General features: G+C 35.9%; 4 protein-coding genes and 1 pseudogene across 5 annotated transcripts; 2 read left to right on the top strand and 3 right to left on the bottom strand.

Moving 5' to 3' along the window:
• Positions 1–329: 329 nt before the first annotated feature.
• Positions 330–3,411, bottom strand: LOC104701289 (LEAF RUST 10 DISEASE-RESISTANCE LOCUS RECEPTOR-LIKE PROTEIN KINASE-like 2.7). Its single transcript, XM_010416940.3, has 4 exons — positions 2,589–3,411; positions 1,675–2,376; positions 1,549–1,575; positions 330–1,457 (listed from the first exon to the last, which is right to left on the bottom strand). Exons 1-4 carry the CDS (start codon positions 3,229–3,231, stop codon positions 361–363), a joined length of 2,469 nt encoding a protein of 822 aa, XP_010415242.2. The 5' UTR covers positions 3,232–3,411; the 3' UTR covers positions 330–360.
• Positions 3,412–3,431: 20 nt separating this feature from the next.
• Positions 3,432–5,224, top strand: LOC104701290 (glycerophosphodiester phosphodiesterase GDPDL1-like; annotated as a pseudogene). The gene is made up of 3 exons (XR_015562110.1): positions 3,432–3,798; positions 4,124–4,417; positions 4,529–5,224. The product of XR_015562110.1 is annotated as a glycerophosphodiester phosphodiesterase GDPDL1-like (transcript).
• Positions 5,225–7,736: 2,512 nt separating this feature from the next.
• Positions 7,737–8,975, bottom strand: LOC147941457 (uncharacterized). The gene has a single exon (XM_087458857.1). The coding sequence runs from the start codon at positions 8,781–8,783 to the stop codon at positions 7,737–7,739; it is 1,047 nt and encodes a 348-aa protein (XP_087314983.1). The 5' UTR covers positions 8,784–8,975.
• Positions 8,976–14,452: 5,477 nt separating this feature from the next.
• On the top strand, positions 14,453–15,498 carry LOC147941456 (zinc finger BED domain-containing protein RICESLEEPER 2-like). The gene is made up of 2 exons (XM_087458519.1): positions 14,453–15,200; positions 15,362–15,498. Exons 1-2 carry the CDS (start codon positions 14,453–14,455, stop codon positions 15,496–15,498), a joined length of 885 nt encoding a protein of 294 aa, XP_087314645.1.
• Positions 15,499–18,827: 3,329 nt separating this feature from the next.
• LOC104701294 (zinc finger protein 6) lies at positions 18,828–19,772 on the bottom strand. The gene has a single exon (XM_010416943.3). It carries the CDS (start codon positions 19,647–19,649, stop codon positions 19,053–19,055), a length of 597 nt encoding a protein of 198 aa, XP_010415245.1. The 5' UTR covers positions 19,650–19,772; the 3' UTR covers positions 18,828–19,052.
• Positions 19,773–20,977: the final 1,205 nt, after the last annotated feature.

Raw genomic sequence — 20,977 nt, 5'->3', positions numbered from 1 at the left:
ATCAAACGGTCTTAGTTTCTCTTATTAGGTTTGTGTTGATGCTTACATTGCTATTACCCCACTATGAGGTTTGTTAATAAATGTGACAATAGGTGTTTTTGCAAAGAACAACAAGGATAAAGTAGTAGTTTATTCAAACAGCTTGGATAATTTGTTGATGAAACTCAAAGTGTTGGTTTCATGTTTTCTTGTAACCCCTCAAAATGTTTTATCGCCATAGAAAACTATATTAACTAGGTTAACAAAGAAAAAAGATATAGTTCAACTCAAAAACCCTTTGGTTAATCCAGAATGTTGATAATATATGACTTTTTGAATAGATGTATAAATAGTTGTTAATCCATTTAGGAAGCTTTTTTATTATCTTTCTGCGTAACCAGAGATACCCTCTGAAAATGTTGAAGAGTCTTGTACAGGGACCGTGGGAATTTGAAAAACAGGCCTAGGAGGGACTTCAAGAGCATCCAAGTTTCCTTCTATCATCTCTACAACTTTGTTCATCGGTGGACGATCTAGTGGGGAAGGCTGAATACACCATAGACTCACCAATGTCATCTTCTTTGCTATGTCTTCATCTTCACAGGTGAATCCATTCCCATTAAGCCGTCCATCGTCTCCCTTCTCAAGATCCTTATAGATCCATTCAGGAAAGTACATAGTACTTGCGCTAGAAGTAGAGGATTGATTAGCTTTTTCTTTGTTCCTTGCACCGATCATATCAAGAACCAACATTCCATAGCTATAGACATCTGACTTGTGCGACACATTCCCATAAACTCTGGAGATCATCTCCGGTGCAATGTACCCTATGGTACCTCTTGTGTCCACTATTGACAAGATGCTCCCTTTTTTCTCACAGAGCTTAGCTAGGCCGAAATCCGAAACTTTGGGGCAGAGATCGTCATCTAAGAGTACATTTTGTGGTTTAATGTCAAAGTGTACAATCCTTGTCTGGCATCCATGGTGCAAGTACTCTAGACCACGAGCAACTCCTAGGGCAATATTATATAGCGCCGTCCAGTCCAAACTCACTAAGCTCTTGCCTGAAATGAATTTATCAAGTGACCCATTTTCCAAAAATTCATAAATAATTGCTCTTTTAGAACCTTCAGAGCAGAAACCAAGCAAGGAGACAATGTTGACATGAGAAGTTCTGCTCATGCTCGCAACTTCATTGATGAAGTCTTCACCATTACCCTTTGAATCTTTCAAGACCTTCACTGCAACCATACGACCGTCACCAAGTGTTCCTCGATAAACAATCCCAAATCCGCCTATCCCAACCACTTCTGCAAACGACTTTGTGATTCTCTTCACTTGTGTGTAACTATAGTGTTCAAGCGGGATAAGAGCCTTCAGGTTCCGGTGTCTCAATCTTATTTCTCTCACCCGAAGAAAACGGAGAAACAATGTTATTAACACCATAAACAAAAGAACCCCTGCTACTGAACCTGAAACTGCGAACCGGAAATAACGTATGAGTTAGTAACTTCTTTATTGATCTTGAAATTAAGAAAAATTCATATTCTCTCTGGCCAGGAGACTTACCAATGCGAATAATAGTGACAGAAGTTCCTGTACAACCATTGAAAAGTAATATTTCTCAGAAATATATAACCAAACTTGTCTCGAAATGGTTAAGAAAAAAAAAAATTAGTAAATAGAGTTGTTTACCGTGACTACCCTTTCTAGAGGCACAATTAATTCCATAGGTGCCATCCTTACAATAGCAGACAAAATTTTCTGAAGTCTGATTGTATCCACAAGCACCCTTAGATTCAATGCACCTTGAACAGTTTCCATTATGCTCAACCTGGAAACCCTTTTGAAGAGTCTTCTGTAGACTATCTAGACGCGGTGTGTTCAAGGCCGATGCATACACTGGTATACTGACACCTTTTTTGCAGTTTTCCCTCAAGTTGTCAGATAGAAGGCCGTTACTTTCGTATAGTGAAGGAGAGGAGAGGTTTCTCGTCACATAGTAGTTTGCTGTAGCTTTTTTATCACTTCCACAATGAAGCTCTCCAAAGTAAGAAGCATCAGGAGATGAAAGTTTTTGGCAGCCGTAATATATTGTTAGCATCTCGGTCTGAGGAGCGAATGGAAGTACACTGTCAAGGAATGTCGCATTCACTGCGTCTAGGGGACACAGATTGTTTATGTAATCCAATCTTGCGAGTCTTATGATACCAGAGTCATAGTTGGCTTCTAAGATTCTGTACGTCGCAAAGGAGATGGTTAGCTCTGCGAATTCTTTGCTACAATCAAGCTTGAAATAGGGATGGCCACAGTCTTCTCTGCCACGTACCCAGAAAGGGTACAAGAGACTGGCCTGATCCCCGCAGCTAAATGGTGGACTGCAGCGTTCGTAATAACCTGATTAAAAAGAACAATTTGAGATCACACAAAGCCATCCCTAAGAAAACTCTATGCTTTAAAATTCAAAGAACACATATGCATATATTGTAAATTAAACAGAGTTTTTTTTTATTTATGAAACATTCATACAAATAAAAAAGTAAGAAAGAAAATGTAACAATTAATGCTATACTTAGTGAAAAAAAATATATATACTTAGTGAAACTTACTTGAGAATGAACATTCTTCACACGTTATCTCATCAGTATTCACCATCACGTCAACTCCTTCTCTTAGAACAGTTTCCAGATGAGTTAGATTCAGTTCTTTATCTTCTGGAAAGTATGTCTGAGGAACACTCAAAGTGAAATTATCTTGGCAGAAACTTTGATAAATAGGGTTTTGATACGCTGAGACAACACCTCTCCCAGGACATGAATAATTCGAAATGTAATGAAGATGAGGGTTGCAGTTATATAAAATGGTGAGGTTCTTGTAGTTTGGAAGCTCAGAGATTTCGGGAGAGAAGATCGTGGTTTTGAATGAAGCAGAGCAAAAAGAACCTAAAAAATCAGCTCTGACAAGTCTAAGAATATTATTAGATGTTTGATTTATATGGAAAACATTGTACTCATGGTTTAAGATGTTTAAAGAGGTGATGTTTTTGCTGTTGCAGCGAAGCTCCAGCGACGCATGACCGCAAGGTTCAGGACGGTTCCCACCCCAGAAGGGGAAACCCGCGGTAATGTTCCCACACTGAAACTGAGTAGTCTCACACCACGCAAGCCCTTCTTTGCTTGAAGCACAAGGAAGATTGTAGAATAAGGAGGAGAGAAAGAAAAAAAACAAACAAGAATTGGGGACGTGGTACATGATTTTGGTTGAGATTTGAGAATTTGTGTTCAGAGGTATCAAAGAAAGAGAGACCAAGAGTATAGGTGGAATAGTGGAGATTGGTTAATCATATTATATTTAAAACGTCTGGTCGTGAGACAATAATGAGGCAAAACATGGAAAATTTTATCTTGATTAGGGATGACCACGAGATTTGTCGGAAAAAATATCTATTCGTCTTCATCCTCTTAATATATCGACCACGAGATTTGTCGGAAACTTCTTTAACCTATCAATATACGTATCGACGACCATAGAGAATTTATAAGTCAACCTGTTTTAAAGTTTACCGTGACAGGTGAACTAAAATTGATATCCCTTCTACTGTGGTATTAACCAGTTTTAGATTTTTATTTTTTTCTCGTATCTTGCTCTGAGAAGAAAGTAGCTGGTGAAGTTACATAATGAGTTCATCCTCTCAAGGCAATAAAAAAATTATAGGGTTACAAGCTTCATGGCGTTTATGTTGTGGTATTGTTCTGATTCTGCTGTTCGCTGCTCAAATCGATGCTCAGAGATCTACAAGTCTTTGGCAGACACTAAGTGGTGAGAGCGCTCTCATTCTCTTTTTTTTTTTTTTTTTTTTTTTTTTCTTTTTCTTTTTCTTTTCTATATGCGTTTGCTTGGCTTCGAAGAAATTAGTACTCAGAGTCGGTGATCTCTTTTATAATGTATGGTAACGAATGTGGGATAATCATAGATGGGTACTTCACTTTAATTTCTTCATTGAAATTTTCAGGAAACAAATAGTAATGCAAAATTTGTACTTTTTTTGTTCATTAAAGGGCGCTTGCTATAAGTATCGATCGAAGTCCAGTTTTAACTTTTTGTGGTAAGGTAAAGTATGATTACTTTTTTTTTTTTTAACCAGGTGATGCTCCACGTGTGATTGCTCGTGGTAGGTTTTCTGGAATGTTTCCAGATTCGAGTCTGGATGCATACAAACTCGCAAAGCAAACAAGTGTAGCTGATGTTGTTCTATGGTGTGAAGTTCAGCTAACCAAAGCTGCAATTGGGATTTGCTTCCCTGATTTAAATATAGGCAATGCTTCAACTATTCAATATGTTTACCTTAATGGTCAAAAATCTTACCGTGTGAATGGAGTCACTACTCAGGGCTGGTTCACCATTGATTTCTCCTTGAGAGATGTCCAGAATGTTTCTTGTAAGTGTTTGTCATTCAGTAAGTGCTTTTTTTAAGTGTTACAACAAACAATTAATTTTTGTATTTTTTTTCTTGTAACTTCTCACAAATGGTTTTTTCTTATTACCTTAGTGATTTGAGGAATATTCTCGCAACAGATAGATTCGATGGAAATGGATATACGATTCTCACGATTCAAAATGTAACCGAGCAAATTAAGCCACAAGGAGGTTTTTGGTTGCATGTTCAGCACAATGCATTCTATGAGCAACACAATTTAAGCATGAGCAGTTTTCTAGTATCATTTTCAAGAACTGTTTCCATTGACTTCATCTCTTCTCCTGAAGTGAATTTCTTTAAGAAAATTACTGGCCATTTCAAGTGGAATGGACCGAGTTTTGTGTTACAGTTTCTTGGGAAAGAAGATTTCGAGCCGACAATAAACTGAACCTACGGTTCTATCTTGAGTAACTTAGGTTTTGTCAAGACGTTTGCTTCAAAGATTCTTGTTCCCAAGTTACATATTTCCACTCGATGACAAGCAGTACTTGCTTCCTCCTACATCATTAGTTCAAGATGCTCACAAAGCAGGATTAGAAGTATATGTGTCAGGTTTCGCAAATGATAATGATCTCGCTTATAACTATAGTTACGATCCAGTGTCGGAGTATCAATCTTTTGTGGACAATGGTGATTTCTCTGTGGATGGTGTGATCTCTGATTTTCCTGTGACTGCATCTGCATCAATCAATCTGTAAGCAAAATCTCTTCTACAGACCATTTTTCCTTAAAACGTTGTTGGAAATACTTAAAAGTTTCCTTTTCAAATTGTCCTCACACTGCTTCTCCCACATTGACAGAAACACTACAAAACAAGGTATTGAAAGTAATTACTTAACAAACATTATAATTGACTTTTATCATCATCTTTTAAATGGTTCATGCTACAGTGGATTTTCTAAGTATATCAAAAAATGGTGTGATTTTCTCTTATAGCCAGACTTATTAAAAATCTAAAAGTCGTTGCATCCATCACAGGGAGTATGTCTCCTCATAATCTATTCCTGGTCTTTGAGAGAATCCTTGTGCTACAAGTCGTGCCTTATATCTCACGATTTCATTATTCTCAATTCTCTTCCTTACAAAGACCCATTTGTGTCCCACTGGCTTTATATCGAATGGTGTCCTTAAGATCGGACCAAACACATTCATTTTCTTTAATGAATTCAACTCCACATTAATGGCTTCTTTCCATTTTAACCAATCTCTTCCTTGAGTGCACTCTAATCTAGACGTGGGTTCATGATCCTCATTTATTTCAAGTGCTACCTTATATGCAAATATTTCATCGATGTCGACATCTTTCCGGTTCCATTGAATTCCAGACATGATATAATTTATTAAGATCTCATTATTATCAATACCTTCAGGACCTTGAGGTTCAGCGTCCCAAACCTCATTCGGTACCTTAGGATTTGTCGCGGCCATGTCTATGGTTTCATTAATCTCGGTTTGATTTGCACCTTTCTTAGATTTCTGAGGATTCTTATCTTTGGAACCTATTGGTCTACCACGTTTCAAATGTGCCTTAGACTCTGTAGCAACTAATTATTGTGTTCCTTGTGAACATCAATACGTACTGGTGCATTACAAGCTGGTATGTACGATTTCATAACTCTCTTTGGGTCAGCAAAGGAATCTGGCAATTGATTAGCTAGCTTTTGTAAATGTATAATCTTTTGGACCTATGCCTCACATGCTAGAGTCCGAGGATCTTGCCAATTTAAGGATGTTTGATTCCATGATATTTCTTTAACCAGCTTGTTTGTCTCTCCACCTAATTTAGGAAAGTCGGATTCATCAAACTGACAATCCGTGTATCTATCCTTAAATAAATCCCCTGTAGTTGGCTCTAGATACTTAATAATGGTGGGAGAATCATATCCAACATATATTCCCATCCTCCTTTGAGGTCCCATCTTTGTTCTCTGTGGTGGATCAATCGGTACATAAACGGCACACCCGAATGTTTTTAGATGGGATATGTCTGGCTCATGACCCGTTACTAATTGGGATGGCGAATATTTATGCTCACTAGATGGCATGATGTGTATAAGCTCTGCTGCATATAATAATGCGTGTCTCCAAGCCGACACAGGAAGCTTCGACCTCATGAGTAATGGTCGAGCTATTAATTGAATTCGTTTAATGAAGGATTCAGCTAATCCATTCTGTGTATGTACATGTGCCACGGGATGTTCTAAACTTACCTCCATGGACATACAATAATCATTAAGCGCTTGGGATGTAAATTCACCAGCATTATCTAGACGTATAGTCTTAAGTGGAAAATCTGGAAAGTGAGCTTTCAGTCTTATGATCTGGGCTAACAATCTAGCAAATGCTAGGTTTCTTGTGGATAATAGGCAAACATGCGACCATCTGGTCGATGCATCAATAAAGACCATAAAATTTCTAAACGTCCCACAAGGTGGGTGTATTGGTCCACATATATCTCCTTGTATCCTTTCCAGAAAATTAAAAGTCTCTTTAGTGACTTTTACTTGTGATGGTCTTATAATGAGTTTCCCTTGTGCATATGCTACACACGTGAGATTTTTAGGAATAACTCATCTCTCTTTAAGAGTGTGCCCATTTGAATTTAATATCAGCTTACGCATTATGTTAGAACCCGAATGGCCAAGTCGGTCATGCTATAAAGTGAATTGTTCATTGAACATCTTGTTCATTGCCAAATTAGCCTCTATCATATTAATCTTAGCATGGTAAAGAACAGTGGATAATGCAGGTAAAGTCTCTAGGATTTTCTTAGATCCTTGGGTGATTTCAGTAATATGTAGGAACTCTTGGTTTCCTTCACCCTTAGTTTCAACATGGAAACCATTCAAACGCATATCTTTGAAACTTAATAAGCTCCTCTTTGAGCTGGGTGAATATAAGACATCACTTATTTCAAGATGTGTGCCATTAGGCAAAAGAATATGTGCATGGCCGTAGCCTTCAATTAAACTCGCTATACCCGCTATTGTGCTAATATTGGCATTTTTCATAATGAGATTAACAAAATATCTCTTATCCTTCAAAATTGTATTGCTTGATCCACTATCGACCACAAGTATGTTCTTGTCCTCAGCCATTTCTAAAATGGACAAGAATTTTATGATTTAAAACATAAAGTAATAAAACAACCAAATATATATTGAAGGAAAAAAAATAATTGAATTTAAACCAAAATTATAATCCAAAATAATAATCCAATAAAATTCAAATTATAAAACATAGAAATTAAATCAAGACAATTTTAAATTTAATTATCCTCTCATAGACAATCCGAAGTCTCATAATCCAATTGGTCATCATTCTCATGGTCGAAATCTCCTTCACCATCGAGATGAACCATGTTAGCTTCTAGATTATTTTTCAAACTCTCTTGATAGAGATCAATAAGGTGCTTAGATGTCCTGCACGTCTTAGCCCAATGGTTCCCCATACCAAGTCGGTGGCAAACCGATTTTGTTTTGTGTTGCAGTTTGAAAATTTCGCGGCCTCTACCCCGACCACGACCAAAGTCGGATTGGTTCCCACGGCCATTCCCACGGCCATAACCAGCATAGTGGTTTCCTTGGTAATTGCCACGACCACCACGTCCTCTACCACGGCCACGGCCGTGATACTTGTCTCTCTGGACGTAGTTGGACTCTTTAGTCTCTTTAGGCTCTTTAGGCTCTTTAGGCTCTTTAGGCTCTTTCTTGGTCAAATCGACTTTATGGGCTTCCGGTAATGGGGCAGAACCAGGAGGTCTCATTGCACTGTTCATTAGCAATAACTTATTTTTTTGCTCAGCAAGTAGCAAACAAGAGATTAGACTTGCATATGTCTTAAAGCCCTTTTCACGATACTGTTGTTGAAGCAGTATGTTATTGGTGTGAAAGGTTGAGAATGTTTTCTCTAGCAAGTCTTCCTCAGTAACCTCCTTACCACATAATTTCAAGATCGAGACTATCTTAAATAGCTCTGAATTATATTCTTCCACGGATTTAAAATCCTGGATCCTTAGATTTTTCCAATCAAATTGAGCCTTTGGTAGGAGCACCGTCTTTTGGTGTCCATATCTGGTTTTCAACTCTGTCCAAAGGTCAAGAGGATTCTCAATGGTAAGGTACTGGTTCTTGAGACTCTCATTAAGGTGATGGCGTATAAGTAAAATCGCCTTGTATCTTTCTTTTTTGGTGGTATCATTACCATCCTCGATACATTCACATAGATCCTTTGATTTCAAGGTGATTTTAGTATCCAATGCCCATTGTAAATAATTGTCTTCAGAGACATTAAGTGCAGCATATTCGAGATTGTTGATCTTTGACATCTATAAAATATAAAACATGCACCTGATTATTTTCATGCAGTATTTAAGACCGAACTATGCAATCATTTTAGTCTTAGGCCATGCGGTATTTAAGACCGAACCATGCCGATTGTTTTAGTCTAGGCCATGCGGTATTTAAGACCAAACCATGGAGTTATTTTCGTCTAGGCCATGCGGTATTTAAGACTGAACCATGCCAATTTTAGTAAATAATTTCTAGTCTTTTAATATATAGTTTTGTCTTTTAATACATAGTTAATATATGCATGAAACAATCCTAGACAAAAATATAATCTAGTATGAACAAGGAAATATGCAAATAATTTTTAGTTTTCAAGTTTTCCTTTTCTCTAGATAAGATTTTCCTTTTTCTAGTTAAGGATTAAGACAAAAGTTTTAGGAAACTATTTTCTCTAGGGTTCTGATTTTAAGGTTTGATTTTAGGGTTTTGATTTTAGACAAACAATCAATAATAATCGGATTTAGAACATAGAACAAACAGTTTAATATTTTTCTCTTTTCGATTTTAGGTTTTTAGTTTCAAGGTTTCATGCAATCGATTTTAAACAAGCAATCAATCAGTTTAATTGCAAACAATCTAAACAATCCTAAAACCTCATAGCAATCGAATTTTAAAGTTTTAGGGTTTTTAATTTCTTGATTGTGTAATTGCAGATTTTATTGTTCTAATATATTTAAGATCAGTTTTGATATGTATATGTCCAATAGGTTCGATTTATTTACCTTCCACCGTTTGGGGGTTGACTGGAATTGATCCAGGAGCTAAAGATCTTGGATTTACCTTGGGTTTGATCATGAACCTTGGACTAGTCACGAACAAAACTTGATCACGAACAAAACCTTACCACAAACACGGATTGATCTCGAACTAGAACCGATCGCCGAGCTTGAACGAACATGAACTTATGTGTGGCGGCGGTTTAGGGTTTTAGGGATTTTCTCAGTTGGAGTTTAGAACAAGTCGTGCTGATAACGTGTTATGAAATTAGAAAATGCTCAAAGGATGTATTCTCTTGTGTTATTATTGATTCAATTGATAATGATACATATATATATATTAGTACAAAGCCCTAAACATATTAGGATTCCTAAACCGACTTAGTACAAGAGAAGGTGGCCGATGGGCTTTGTGGACTTAAACAATATATGGGCCGGTTATAGAGATCCATCCTAAATGACTTACAACAATACAAAAAGCTTATTGTCATGCGTCTATTGAAACTATGATAACTCGATCTGCATCAAAAGTCCTAGATGATTCATTTGACCAATGTCCAAGTGTGCAAAATTTTGCGTATAGAATGATTTGAGTGTTGTGTTTATTATATAATCTGTACTCATTTATCTTTGTTTATAACTACAGCAGATTCATTCAAGATCTAGAAAATTACATATATATGCTTAAAGAAGCTTGAGTTAACTTACAAGCTGATATGGTTGTTGGATTTAAATTTCTATTTTAATATGTACCTTTGCGTTTGAATGTTATAATCTTCTTTTTAATGGCTATCAATTAGTCAATTTTTATATAATTATTTTCCATATGTCTATATATATATATATATATATATATATATATCTTTGATGGAAAAAAAAATGTATATATCAAATATTTTGCAGTTGCTAATTCACTTTTTTTTTAGATTTTATTTTTGGTGTATATTTTAGTTCTTGACTATTAATTTGTTTACCTTTTGGTTTTTATCAATAACTTTTTTTTAAATGTTTTTAAAGTTTCTTATTTTAATTCTTCCTTTAGTCTACATATTTTCCACATGTTAAATCTTGAAAACACTAAAAATATCCTATAATTTTAATGCTAAAATTTAAAACCTGTAAATCTTATAAAATTATATATAAATAATAAATTGTCTTGTGAATTAAATTCTAGAATTAAAAACTTCCAAGATAAATGAATATATTAGCTATTAACTAATTTCATAGATTATAGAATTGTCATTTTAGTTTCGAATTTATTAACTAGCATATTCTCCACATTTGTATGTAGACTACATAGTGTTGTACATTAGTAACATGGTCTGTTTACTTTTACAACAGCTAATTTTAATTTACCAAACCATAAATGAAAACAATTCAATTGTATATACATCAAACAAAGAAAATTAATTTTACTTCCCACATATCTCTATATTATTTTATATAAGAAACACAATTTTGTGGTGTTATACTACGAGTCAAAATGTAGATAACATTGTATCATCATCTATATTAAAAATCAAAGAAACTTAAATCATTTTATAAACAATCTTAAAATTATATCAAACATTTTACATTAATAATTATGTATATATGAAAGGACAAATTTGATACAATATTAATAAAAATAAAACATATCATTAGAAACTCAATACTATAATACAGGTTAAATTTAATATTTTGTTAACACTACTAATATTAAATATATCAAATCGTATTATTTTAATTAAGAGTGTAAAACAACAATTGTTTAGCGGTATAACGTAAGATATCTATTTATACAATATTGTAAAATATATATTTCAATTCAAAGAAACTCAATATACTCATAATACAAATCATAAAATTTATACATAAAAGTAACATGCAAAAATTGTATTGTGGTGTACCACGGGGTAAATTCTACAATAACCCACATTCTGGTTTATAAATCTCTTGTCTAGTTCCATACCCTCAATCTTAATAATGTTAAATTTTTCCAGCTGAGACTACTAAAAACGTGAGTTTTGAGTTTAAAGTCTATGCTTCTAAACTTGTTAGAATTCTATTTTCCTAACATTGCATCCTGTTATATCTGATCCAAATTTTCAAGAGGATCCAAACTTTCTTTTAATAAACTCAAAGCTTTCGAGAGTATTCATAGTGTCGCTAGCATGTTCTAAACCCGAAAACCCACCAAGGAGGCTCAAGCATTCTGTATGCTCATTGATGACTCTTACAACTATAGTTTTGTGTTCAACATGCTCACTCATCCCATGAAAGGCGCAGCCCTTAAAAGTTATGTAGACAATTCCTCTTTTGGACTTGAGTGGCTCTTGATCTTTACTAGTAGTTTTTATCGCCACTTTCACAATCTTCAACTTCGATAGATAAACTTGGCAAATGTGAAAAACAGTTATTAACAGCTTTGTATAAGCCTAAAAGATCCAATTAAACTTGAAGTTTCACATATAGACGAACCCAATCAGCGTCTTGTAACTCTGATTCATTGAGCTGCAAAAGCAATAGAAACATATCATGAGGATTATATATAAAAAAAAAAAAAAAAAAAAAAACTGGACCGGTTATAGAGAGTTTGCATATTCTTAAACAATAATTTGATATGGTTTAATTATATTCTTGTTACTCCTTCAGTCCTTTGGTTACTAATCAATAAAAGAATCCACTGTCTCAAATAGAACCATATTGTTGGTTTATTAGCTGGTTTGTATGTATATGCGTTCTAATTCAGCTATAAAATGAAAAAAAAAAAATAATTATAATACAAAACCTATTAAATATAGTTTAATTGAACCGGTCTTGGTTCGTCTCAGATGGTTTTGACTTTTGAGTAATTAACTTTCATAAAAGGAAACAAGTAACATATTCGTTTAGTTAATTACCGATTAAGGGATAATCAGAAAAAAAAGGAAATTAAATCGATGGTTTAAGTGAACCAACCTTTCGTCTCAAGTGGTTTTTGAGTACATACTTCCACAAAAAAGGGAAAAAAGTTCTACTTAAAGTGGTTCATATCACCGTCGGGTTAGGTTGCAAGGTTGATCGCCTCCCTCGGGTTAGGTTGACCCGTTTATGGCATAGGACCCGTGGTGGGTATAGAGTTCTCGGGTGATGTAGCAAGCGACCCCATTGGCTGGAGGGTAACAGGATCTATGCCGTACACTCGTAACAGTGCGTCTATGTGTAACAACCCGTTCCACGGACCCCACTAGCTCACCGCTAGCCGCCCCAACAGACTTCAAGCTGGCTCTGCAGGGCATCGATCATAACCTCTCACCGTGCAGATCAATTGGTGATAGCTTATATGTGAGAAGGTTGTTAAAGGGTGGGGACCATTGTTCGATGAACGCCTGGAGCACCAATAACCTACTGGTGGATTTGGATGAATAGTTCCTATCCACGGACAGGGGTTAGGATCGATGCCCTGCAGGGCCAGCTTGAGGTCCGTTGGAGCGGCTAGCGGTAGGCTAGTGGGGTCCGCGGGACGGGTTGTCATACTATGCCTTGCTTCAAGGCCTTTACGTCTAGCTTCCGCATCTCTAAGTCTAGCTTCAATGTCCCTAAGTCTAGCTTCAATGAACTCATTATTTCTTCAATCCTGCTCATCCTCATATCAAAGTCTAAGTTTTGATAGTGAGAAGTGGTATCCAACTTATTCATATCAACTTTGTGTGGTGTAGCACTCTACCAAAAAAAATTGAAGAAAAAACCATTCAATATTATTAGAATATCCCACATCGATAGATGGGATAGATACTTAGGTAGTATATATGTGATGTGGCAATCCTCCTCCTTTAAGCTAGCTTTTGGGAGTGAGTTAGGTCCATTACTAATATGGTACAAAATTTTGTGCTAAAATAATTAAGATATACCACAAAACTAGACCACCAAGCGTCTTTAGTACTTTGTGGTCGCCTTGGGACAACGGCAGAAACCGTTCAAACCGAACCGATTAACCCGACCTTTACGGTTATCGGCGAGAACCAAAGTGATCTTGTCAAACCGAACGACGTAATTGATTTTGTGATTCGGATATTGGTTCGGGTCGGTTCGGTAATTGGACCGATCGGTTATCCACAACTATACCGCTGCCATATATAAATAACCTAACCCTAAGTAACCCGTGTTTTATCTCACTTTGTCTCCTTCGTCTCTACCTCATTAGATCCGACAATGACGATTCCGACAAAGTTGTAGCAGTTCATCAGTTCAGCCATCTTTCCGATCGATTTTCTCACTGCGTCTCTTTTCCTTGTTGAATTCTACATCTTCTCAGTCTCATACTCGTCGTCGTCGATTACAACCTCAATTGAAAAGTAAAAGTTCATAGAGGTCAGCTCTTTCGATCCTCTTTCTCTGTTTTTCTTACTAGTTACTAGGATTTGTTTGACTGTTTAATAATCTGTTTTAGAGTCGAATGTTATGTGAAAAGAAATTGAAACCTAAACCCTAAATTTATGAAATCGAATTCGATTTCATAAATTTAGGGTTTACGTTTCAATTTCTCTAATTTGTTTAGGGTTCCTGAAATTTGTTTAGGGTTAATTAATTTGTTGTGGAGTCGAATGTTATGTGAAGAGAAATTGAAACCTAAACACTAAATTTATGAAATCGTTCAATATCTCTAATTTGTTTAGGGTTCCTGAAATTTGTTTGATTCTTTATTAATCTAATTAGGAGTTGAATGTTATGTGAAGAGAACTTCAATTGTCGAATGTTAGTGTGGTTTTAAACTTCAATTTTCGAATCTTATTCTGAGCTAATTCAAGGTTTTGTGTAATGAATTTGTAGATGTCTGAAAAGTACAACGAGAGGGAACCTACACTTCAACCCGAACAACATGGCACAAATGTTAAAACTGGGAAGAAACGTCCGAGACCTCCATCTGGTGTTGATAAGTCACCCAAGCCACGGAAGAAGTATGCAAAGAGATGAAGAAGCTAGTAAGAGCTCCAGTTTGGGAACATTTCATTCAAAGAGATGAAGAAGCTAGTAAGAGCTACTGTAAGTATTGTGGAGCCGAGATTGCTTGTGATTCAAAGACAGTGGGTACTAGCCCGATGATAGGTCATATCAATAGATGCAAACAGTACAAGGATTGGGTAGAAAAAGAGAAGCAGAAGGTTCTAAGTAGTGATAATAAGGGGAACTTGAAGGTGATTAACTATGATCTGCATCTGTTTAGGAAATCTGTTAATGAGATGGTAGTCGTCAATGAGTTGCCTTTGTCATTTGTAGAATCTGAGGGTTGGAAGCGGTTTTGCTTCAATATCTTGCCGATGTATAAGCCATTTTCTAGAAGGACTTGCAGTAAGGACATTGTTCGGATGTATCTAGAAGAGAAGGGAGCGTTGAAGCACTATTTTGCTGTAGAAAAACAAAGGGTTTCTCTTACTACAGATATATGGACGTGTCCTACAACTTCCTACAGCTACATGGTGATCACAGATCACTTGATTAATACTGAGTGGGAGTTGCTGATGAGAATCCTTAGCTTCAAACCAATCACAGATCATAAAGGAGACACCATAGCAGGGCAGTTGATGGACTGCTTAGATGATTGGGGAATTAAGAAGGTATTTACGGTAACAGTTGATAATGCAAAGAACAATGACAAGGCTTTGGATTCTTTTAAGGATGTGTTACGGATGAGAGGAGAAGAATCATTAGTTGCAGATGGTGAGTATTTACATATGCGTGTTGTGCACATATCCTCAATCTGATTGTTGGAGATGGTATGAAGAAAGCAAAGCATCATGTTGTTGCTGTTAGGAACACAGTGAAGTATGTCTGATCATCCTTCACTAGGCTTAAATCTTTTGCATTGAGGTGTGACACAGGAGAGTTGTGTAGAGGCAGTGTGCCACTAGATGTTGTCACACGCTGGAACTCAACATATCTGATGTTGAATTCTAATTTGAAGTTGAGGGTGGCTTTTGAAAAGATGGAAGCTGAGGATAAGTTGTATTGCGATTAATTTGAAGAAGAGGATGAGAAGAGAAAGATGAAACGAGTTGGGCCACCCACTTATTCTGACTGGGAGGAAATATCAAGGTTAGTGAAGTTCCTGAAGATATTTTACCGGTGTACTCTGACATTCAGTGCTTCTAAGTCAGTTACTTCCTCTTTATGTTACAATGAAATTGTTGATATTGAGAGGAATTTGATGAGTAAGTGTACCAGTCCTGATGAGGATATCAGAAAGCAAGCACATGTCATGAGAGATAAGTTTGAGAAGTATTGGGATGGACTAAACAACATGAACCCTTTAGTGATTGTGGCCAGTGTATTCGATCCTCGAAACAAGATGAAGTTTGCTTCCCTTTGCTTTGATCAGCTGTATGGTAAGGAAACCATAGAGAGTAGGCACCTCAATGCCAAAGTTTCAAGTGTACTCTCGAAACTGTATGATCATTACAGTTTCAAGCTGAGCAAACCAGAAGACATCGAAGATTTTACAGCTTCGCAAGTACGACCTGAAAACTTTGAGATTTCTGATGATGAAGATGATTGTGAGGGGATGCTAGCAATATTTCATAAGGTGGTTGGATTGAGTAGTAGTGATGATAGCTGCAATGAGTTACAAATGTATCTAACCGATAAACCTGAGCCAAGAGTAGAAAACAAGTTGGGGATGTCTTTCGATGTACTCAGTTGGTGGAGGCGTAATAGCCGTAAGTTTTCAATATTGTCCGAGATGGCTAGAGATGTTCTAGTCATTCAAGCCTCATATGTTGCTTCAGAGTCAGCTTTTAGTACGAGTGGGAGGGTGTTGGATTCGTATCGGAGTTCTTTAACTCTTTACATGGTTGAGGTTTTGTTGTGCACCCAACAATGGTTAAAGTGTTCCTATAAAGTTGAAGCAGCAGTAGCAAACTTGGCCCAAATGTTGGAAGAAGTTGAATTTTTTGAATCTCTTGGTAAGTTTAACTTCTCTCTTTACTCTTTATTAATCATTTCAAATCTTTTCATAACTTTAAGTCTATAACTAATCTCTTCTCTTTTGTTTTCTTGTGTAGATTCTCGGAATTCAATGGTTGCAGTTCCATGATTCTTCATATCATGGCAGGTATGATTTGGTTACATAAAACTTTAAATATTGTCAAGTTTTGATTCTGTTTTTGATTTATATTGTCAAGTCTTTCTTATGATGTTCATAGGTAGGTAGGAAGCTGCACTTTTGTTCTTTGTGATGCGGAAAGCAGCCTTAACAATGGATCGGATAGTACATACTATGAAGCTGTGTTTTGTCCTTTTTGATGCGGAAAGCAGCCTTAACAATACTGACCTTAAAGCCGCCCTTTTGAGAACCTTTTGATGCAGATTAACAGCCTTTCGTTGATGACTTGATGTAATGGTTTGTTATTAAACTAGCTTAGCAGCTTCTGTAATTGTGTGTAATGGTCTGTACTGGTTTGTACTAGTAGCTTTAAGCTCACAACACAGCTTTAAGCTACCATTACAGAAACTTAACAACTTATGTATGGTTGTACTTAGGAAAATGTCTTATTCGGGTTAAATTAACCGAATTTGATACAAGGTTCGGTTGTTCTCGGAAGACAAACAAAATCAGGTAACCGACCTGTTTAACCCGACTACCGACCGACCCGAACCGAATTCAATTTCGGATTATTCGGTGAAGATTTTCAATAACCGAATATTAGACTAACCGAACAACCCGACCCGAAAAACCTGAACTTGCCGAACGCCCAGAGCGACTTTGTGGGATCATATTATAGTTCCACCATTGTTCCCAAAAATCGGCTTGCCATATTGTTGTTATGTCTTTGTCGATGCAATCATCATCGTGAAACCTGTCATAAAAGAAACAAATAAGAATTCATAAAAACATAAGAATTAATAATGAAAACTCAAATGTTGGATTTAGACAAATTTATTTTACCATAAAACTTCCATGCAGCTTATGTGGATGGAGATGTGGCATGTTTCGCCTAGCAGGCGAATCAATCAAAGCATCTAGGTTGGGTTGAGGTTGTTGTGCAGCAATAGAGCTAGCCGATCTCGTCATTCTGTGAGGCATAGGAGTTCCTTGTGAGAAAGGATTGGCTTCATGAGAAGCGCTTCGACGATTCATATCTGCAAAAAAAAAAAAAAATAACTTCCGCTAATCACTTGCAATAAAATTATAAAATGTCATGATAAAATTCCAATATCACATTCCTAATAATTACTAACTCTGACAATTATATATCAAAACTATATATTGGCAACTTCTGGAAGGAAAAAAAGAGAGTATATGAAACTACAAATTATAAAATTTTAAAATATAACCAAAACTCTAATCAGTTTGATTACATATGTAACTAACCAAATCTAGAATCCTCAGTTACTTGTAAATAAATCCAGTTTGTTGTTAAATCATCCTCACAAGCTTAACACCAAAACTCAAAAGAAACGCACGAAAAGCCCTTTAATTGAAAGTTCCAGTTTCAACATAATATTAAAAGAACAGGGTTTGAACAAGAAAGGGAGAGAGATAGATCGGCGGGAAAACCTTGGTGAAGAAGGTAGTTTGTTGGCGGACACTGAGATCGGAGGAGGCGACAGGTGAAGATAGAAAGAAGAAACTAGGGTTATTTCAGATTTTTATACACAGAACAGAGCCATATAGCCATGATTTTTATCCGTGGCTACTTCGTGGCTATCTCATTTTTCTTAAAGATCTGATTTATTTTAATTTATTTTGGGGTGCAATTTCTTGTGACATTTTGAAAGATACTATTCAGAATAAAATGACATACTTATTCTGATTCTTGAATATGAAGGGGGTAAGCTGTAAGCAACACACGTTCCGTCATCTTCTTCATAATTATGTTACAGTTACCAAATCATCACCTTCATCTCAAACTTAAGTTAAAACCTTTTGATGGATCTTGTCGCCTTGACTGATTAGCAATGTACCAATCTAAGAATGTAAAAAATAATCTACCGGATGCACATCTTAGGTCTTATACACTAATAAAAACGGGTTATATTGTTACGTAGTAATGTTACTGAAAATATTTGTAGCAAAAATTACCCACAAAAAGTAACCAACGGAGACAAAATATTAGATTATTTATTTAGTATCAAATTAGTGAGTATTAGCAAGATTTGCGGTAAAAATTTAGAGTGTCTTTGCAAACATCACATTATCATTTTCATTTTCTCCCACTTAAGTGAAAGCCCTTGATCAAGTAAACCCTCTATTAGATGAAATCAACTTGGTGTGCGTCTTACTAACTTGCTAATCAACTTCTCTCAACATTATTGATATTCTTTAATTACTAAATAAGTGAACCAAAGTTAACAGAATGATAGGGTAAATAATTCACATTGCATTTTTACAAGAAGAATATATATTAAAAAAAAAAAAAAAAAAAAGCGAAAGCAAACGCATATAGAATATGAGATTTGGTAAAGTAAAGAGTAAAAAATAGTAATCACCAATTTCAACTAAAATTAAGAAAAGAGAAAAAACTCTATAAAACTGAAATCCCAATAGTAATATTTTAATTTTGACTGGGTGATTCATGGCCCAAGACTTAAATGGAGGTCCAGCCCAATACCATTCTCTAACTTGACTCCGTTACTACGATCACTCTCTCCGGCGAACCTCCTCATCACCGGCAAAGATCCACCGTGAGCCTTAACTTCTCCAGCTATAGACTCAATCCCTCCGCCGCAAAGTCCCCTTCCACCATGAAAGTAACCAACGCCGTTTTGTGACGGCATGTGCTCACCGTAAAGCCACTTAGCACTCGAGGAAGAAGATGACATCATCATATGCGGCGGAGGATGCGGCTGAGAGAGGAGATGAGGTAACGGTGCAAAGGCGGAGAGAAGCGGATTCGTGTGAGGGTGAAAACTATGATGACGTGGCAAACCGCGAGTGCCTAGCATCTGTGCACGTTTTAGAAGCTGACGTTCTTTCTTGTGAGCGTTTTGGTGACCACCAAGAGCTTGAGAGTTCGCAAACTCTCTACAACAGTATTGACACTCGTACTTACGTGACTCGGATCCGGATCCGGGTTCGGGTCTCGGTTGGGGTGACCGGTTTTGCTCCGACGTCGGTTCTAGTAGGTTTATACCAAAGAGCTTCAAAGAAGATGTTGTTTCAGTCGCCATATACGCGAGTTTATCTATATGTACAAAGAGAGAGAGAGAGATGGAGAGAGACAGATATAAAAAGTCTTCTTGAAAATGGAAAGATGAGATTAAAGACTTAAAATGAGATCAACCCCTGAGTTTGCATGTGCATATATTTATAATTAAGATGAAATTTAAAACTAATTATGGAGTCTAGGTTGGTCCACTCACTTTGTTATGGAGTGCTTATGGCATGTTTCTACATAGTTTCCAATAAGGTTAATACTTACGTTCCGAGTTTTATGGTTTTTAATAATTCTTTAGAAAATGATATGTACCACATATGTGTGCCATAAGCACTCCATAACACATAATAGACATAACAATAATATAAAAGCTAGGAGGTCTACATACCTCGTAAAGCATTGATCGTATATTATATAGTTTAGTATAGATAAGCATATACATAATCTCATCATTTTTTAAAGTATCAACTATGTCACGAGATTTGAACCATTCAATTAGTTGATTGGACATAAAGGAATTTTCTAGTTTTGTAGAAATAATTATAAGATTACAAATTTATTGAATAGATCTTTGATCTACCCCCTTAATTTATATAATGATCAATGCATTTATGAATGATTAAAATCAGGTTATAATTGAGGTCCTACCAAAAAATAGTTTAATACTACCAAATAGATTAACATCAAGTTTAAAGTGTTGGCGTGATTGACGTTGAAATTAAGTATTTGTTTAGACATGGCAAGATCTTCCCGAATCTTACTAACTACAACCCTGATTAGATCATTAAACATTTTTAAATTCTATTACCACTTTATATTTGATTAAACCCTTTTAAATTAAGTAAAATACTTGATTAATTAACTAAGCCTATACTTCCTTACCCCCCCTGAACTCATGCATGACCTTTGCTTTTAGGATATTTGAAAAACTTTACTTGTCACCATCTTTGTCCTCTTCACACTTTGCGAGTTTGTGTTTAGTTGACAATTGAATTAACGTAAATCATTATCTTTCCTTTACACCTACAATATAAATGATTGTTTGTTTACAAATTACAACAACCTTGGTTTTTATTTTCCTATTAATTTATTCATGCTATTTCTTAATTTACTATACGGGTTTCAAGCATAAATTTTACTATACATGTTTATTAATAACTATTAGAGTTTGATGGGCTCTCATGCAACCATCTCCATATGCTACATGTTTGCAATTAATATGTATATGAAATTGACACAAACCATAAACACAGTTGCATAGAATTCTATTATATTATCTGAATGAAAAGTTAATCCTTATAAGTGGTTGCAGTAGTCGGCAATTCTGTAGTATTTGTTTTT

Source organism: Camelina sativa, chromosome 7 (genome assembly GCF_030686135.1).
Source record: "Camelina sativa cultivar CO46 ecotype springtype chromosome 7, ASM3068613v1".
NCBI classification, from domain to species: domain Eukaryota; kingdom Viridiplantae; phylum Streptophyta; class Magnoliopsida; order Brassicales; family Brassicaceae; genus Camelina; species Camelina sativa.
Note: the sequence above shows the minus strand (reverse complement) of the source record. Positions and strands in the feature narration are given on the sequence as shown.

Excerpts from the sequence above, each read along its gene's own strand:
- LOC104701289 (XM_010416940.3), bottom strand. The coding sequence starts at position 3,231 with ATGTACCACGTCCCCAATTCTTGTTTGTTTTTTTTCTTTCTCTCCTCC. Across the intron at positions 2,377-2,588 it reads TGAAGAATGTTCATTCTCAA|GTTATTACGAACGCTGCAGT; the intron begins GTAAGTTTCACT and ends CTTTTTAATCAG. Across the intron at positions 1,576-1,674 it reads CTCTAGAAAGGGTAGTCACG|GAACTTCTGTCACTATTATT; the intron begins GTAAACAACTCT and ends ATGGTTGTACAG.
- LOC147941457 (XM_087458857.1), bottom strand. The coding sequence starts at position 8,783 with ATGTCAAAGATCAACAATCTCGAATATGCTGCACTTAATGTCTCTGAA.
- LOC147941456 (XM_087458519.1), top strand. The coding sequence starts at position 14,453 with ATGAAGAAGCTAGTAAGAGCTCCAGTTTGGGAACATTTCATTCAAAGA. Across the intron at positions 15,201-15,361 it reads AGAATCATTAGTTGCAGATG|GAGAGTTGTGTAGAGGCAGT; the intron begins GTGAGTATTTAC and ends GGTGTGACACAG.
- LOC104701294 (XM_010416943.3), bottom strand. The coding sequence starts at position 19,649 with ATGGCGACTGAAACAACATCTTCTTTGAAGCTCTTTGGTATAAACCTA.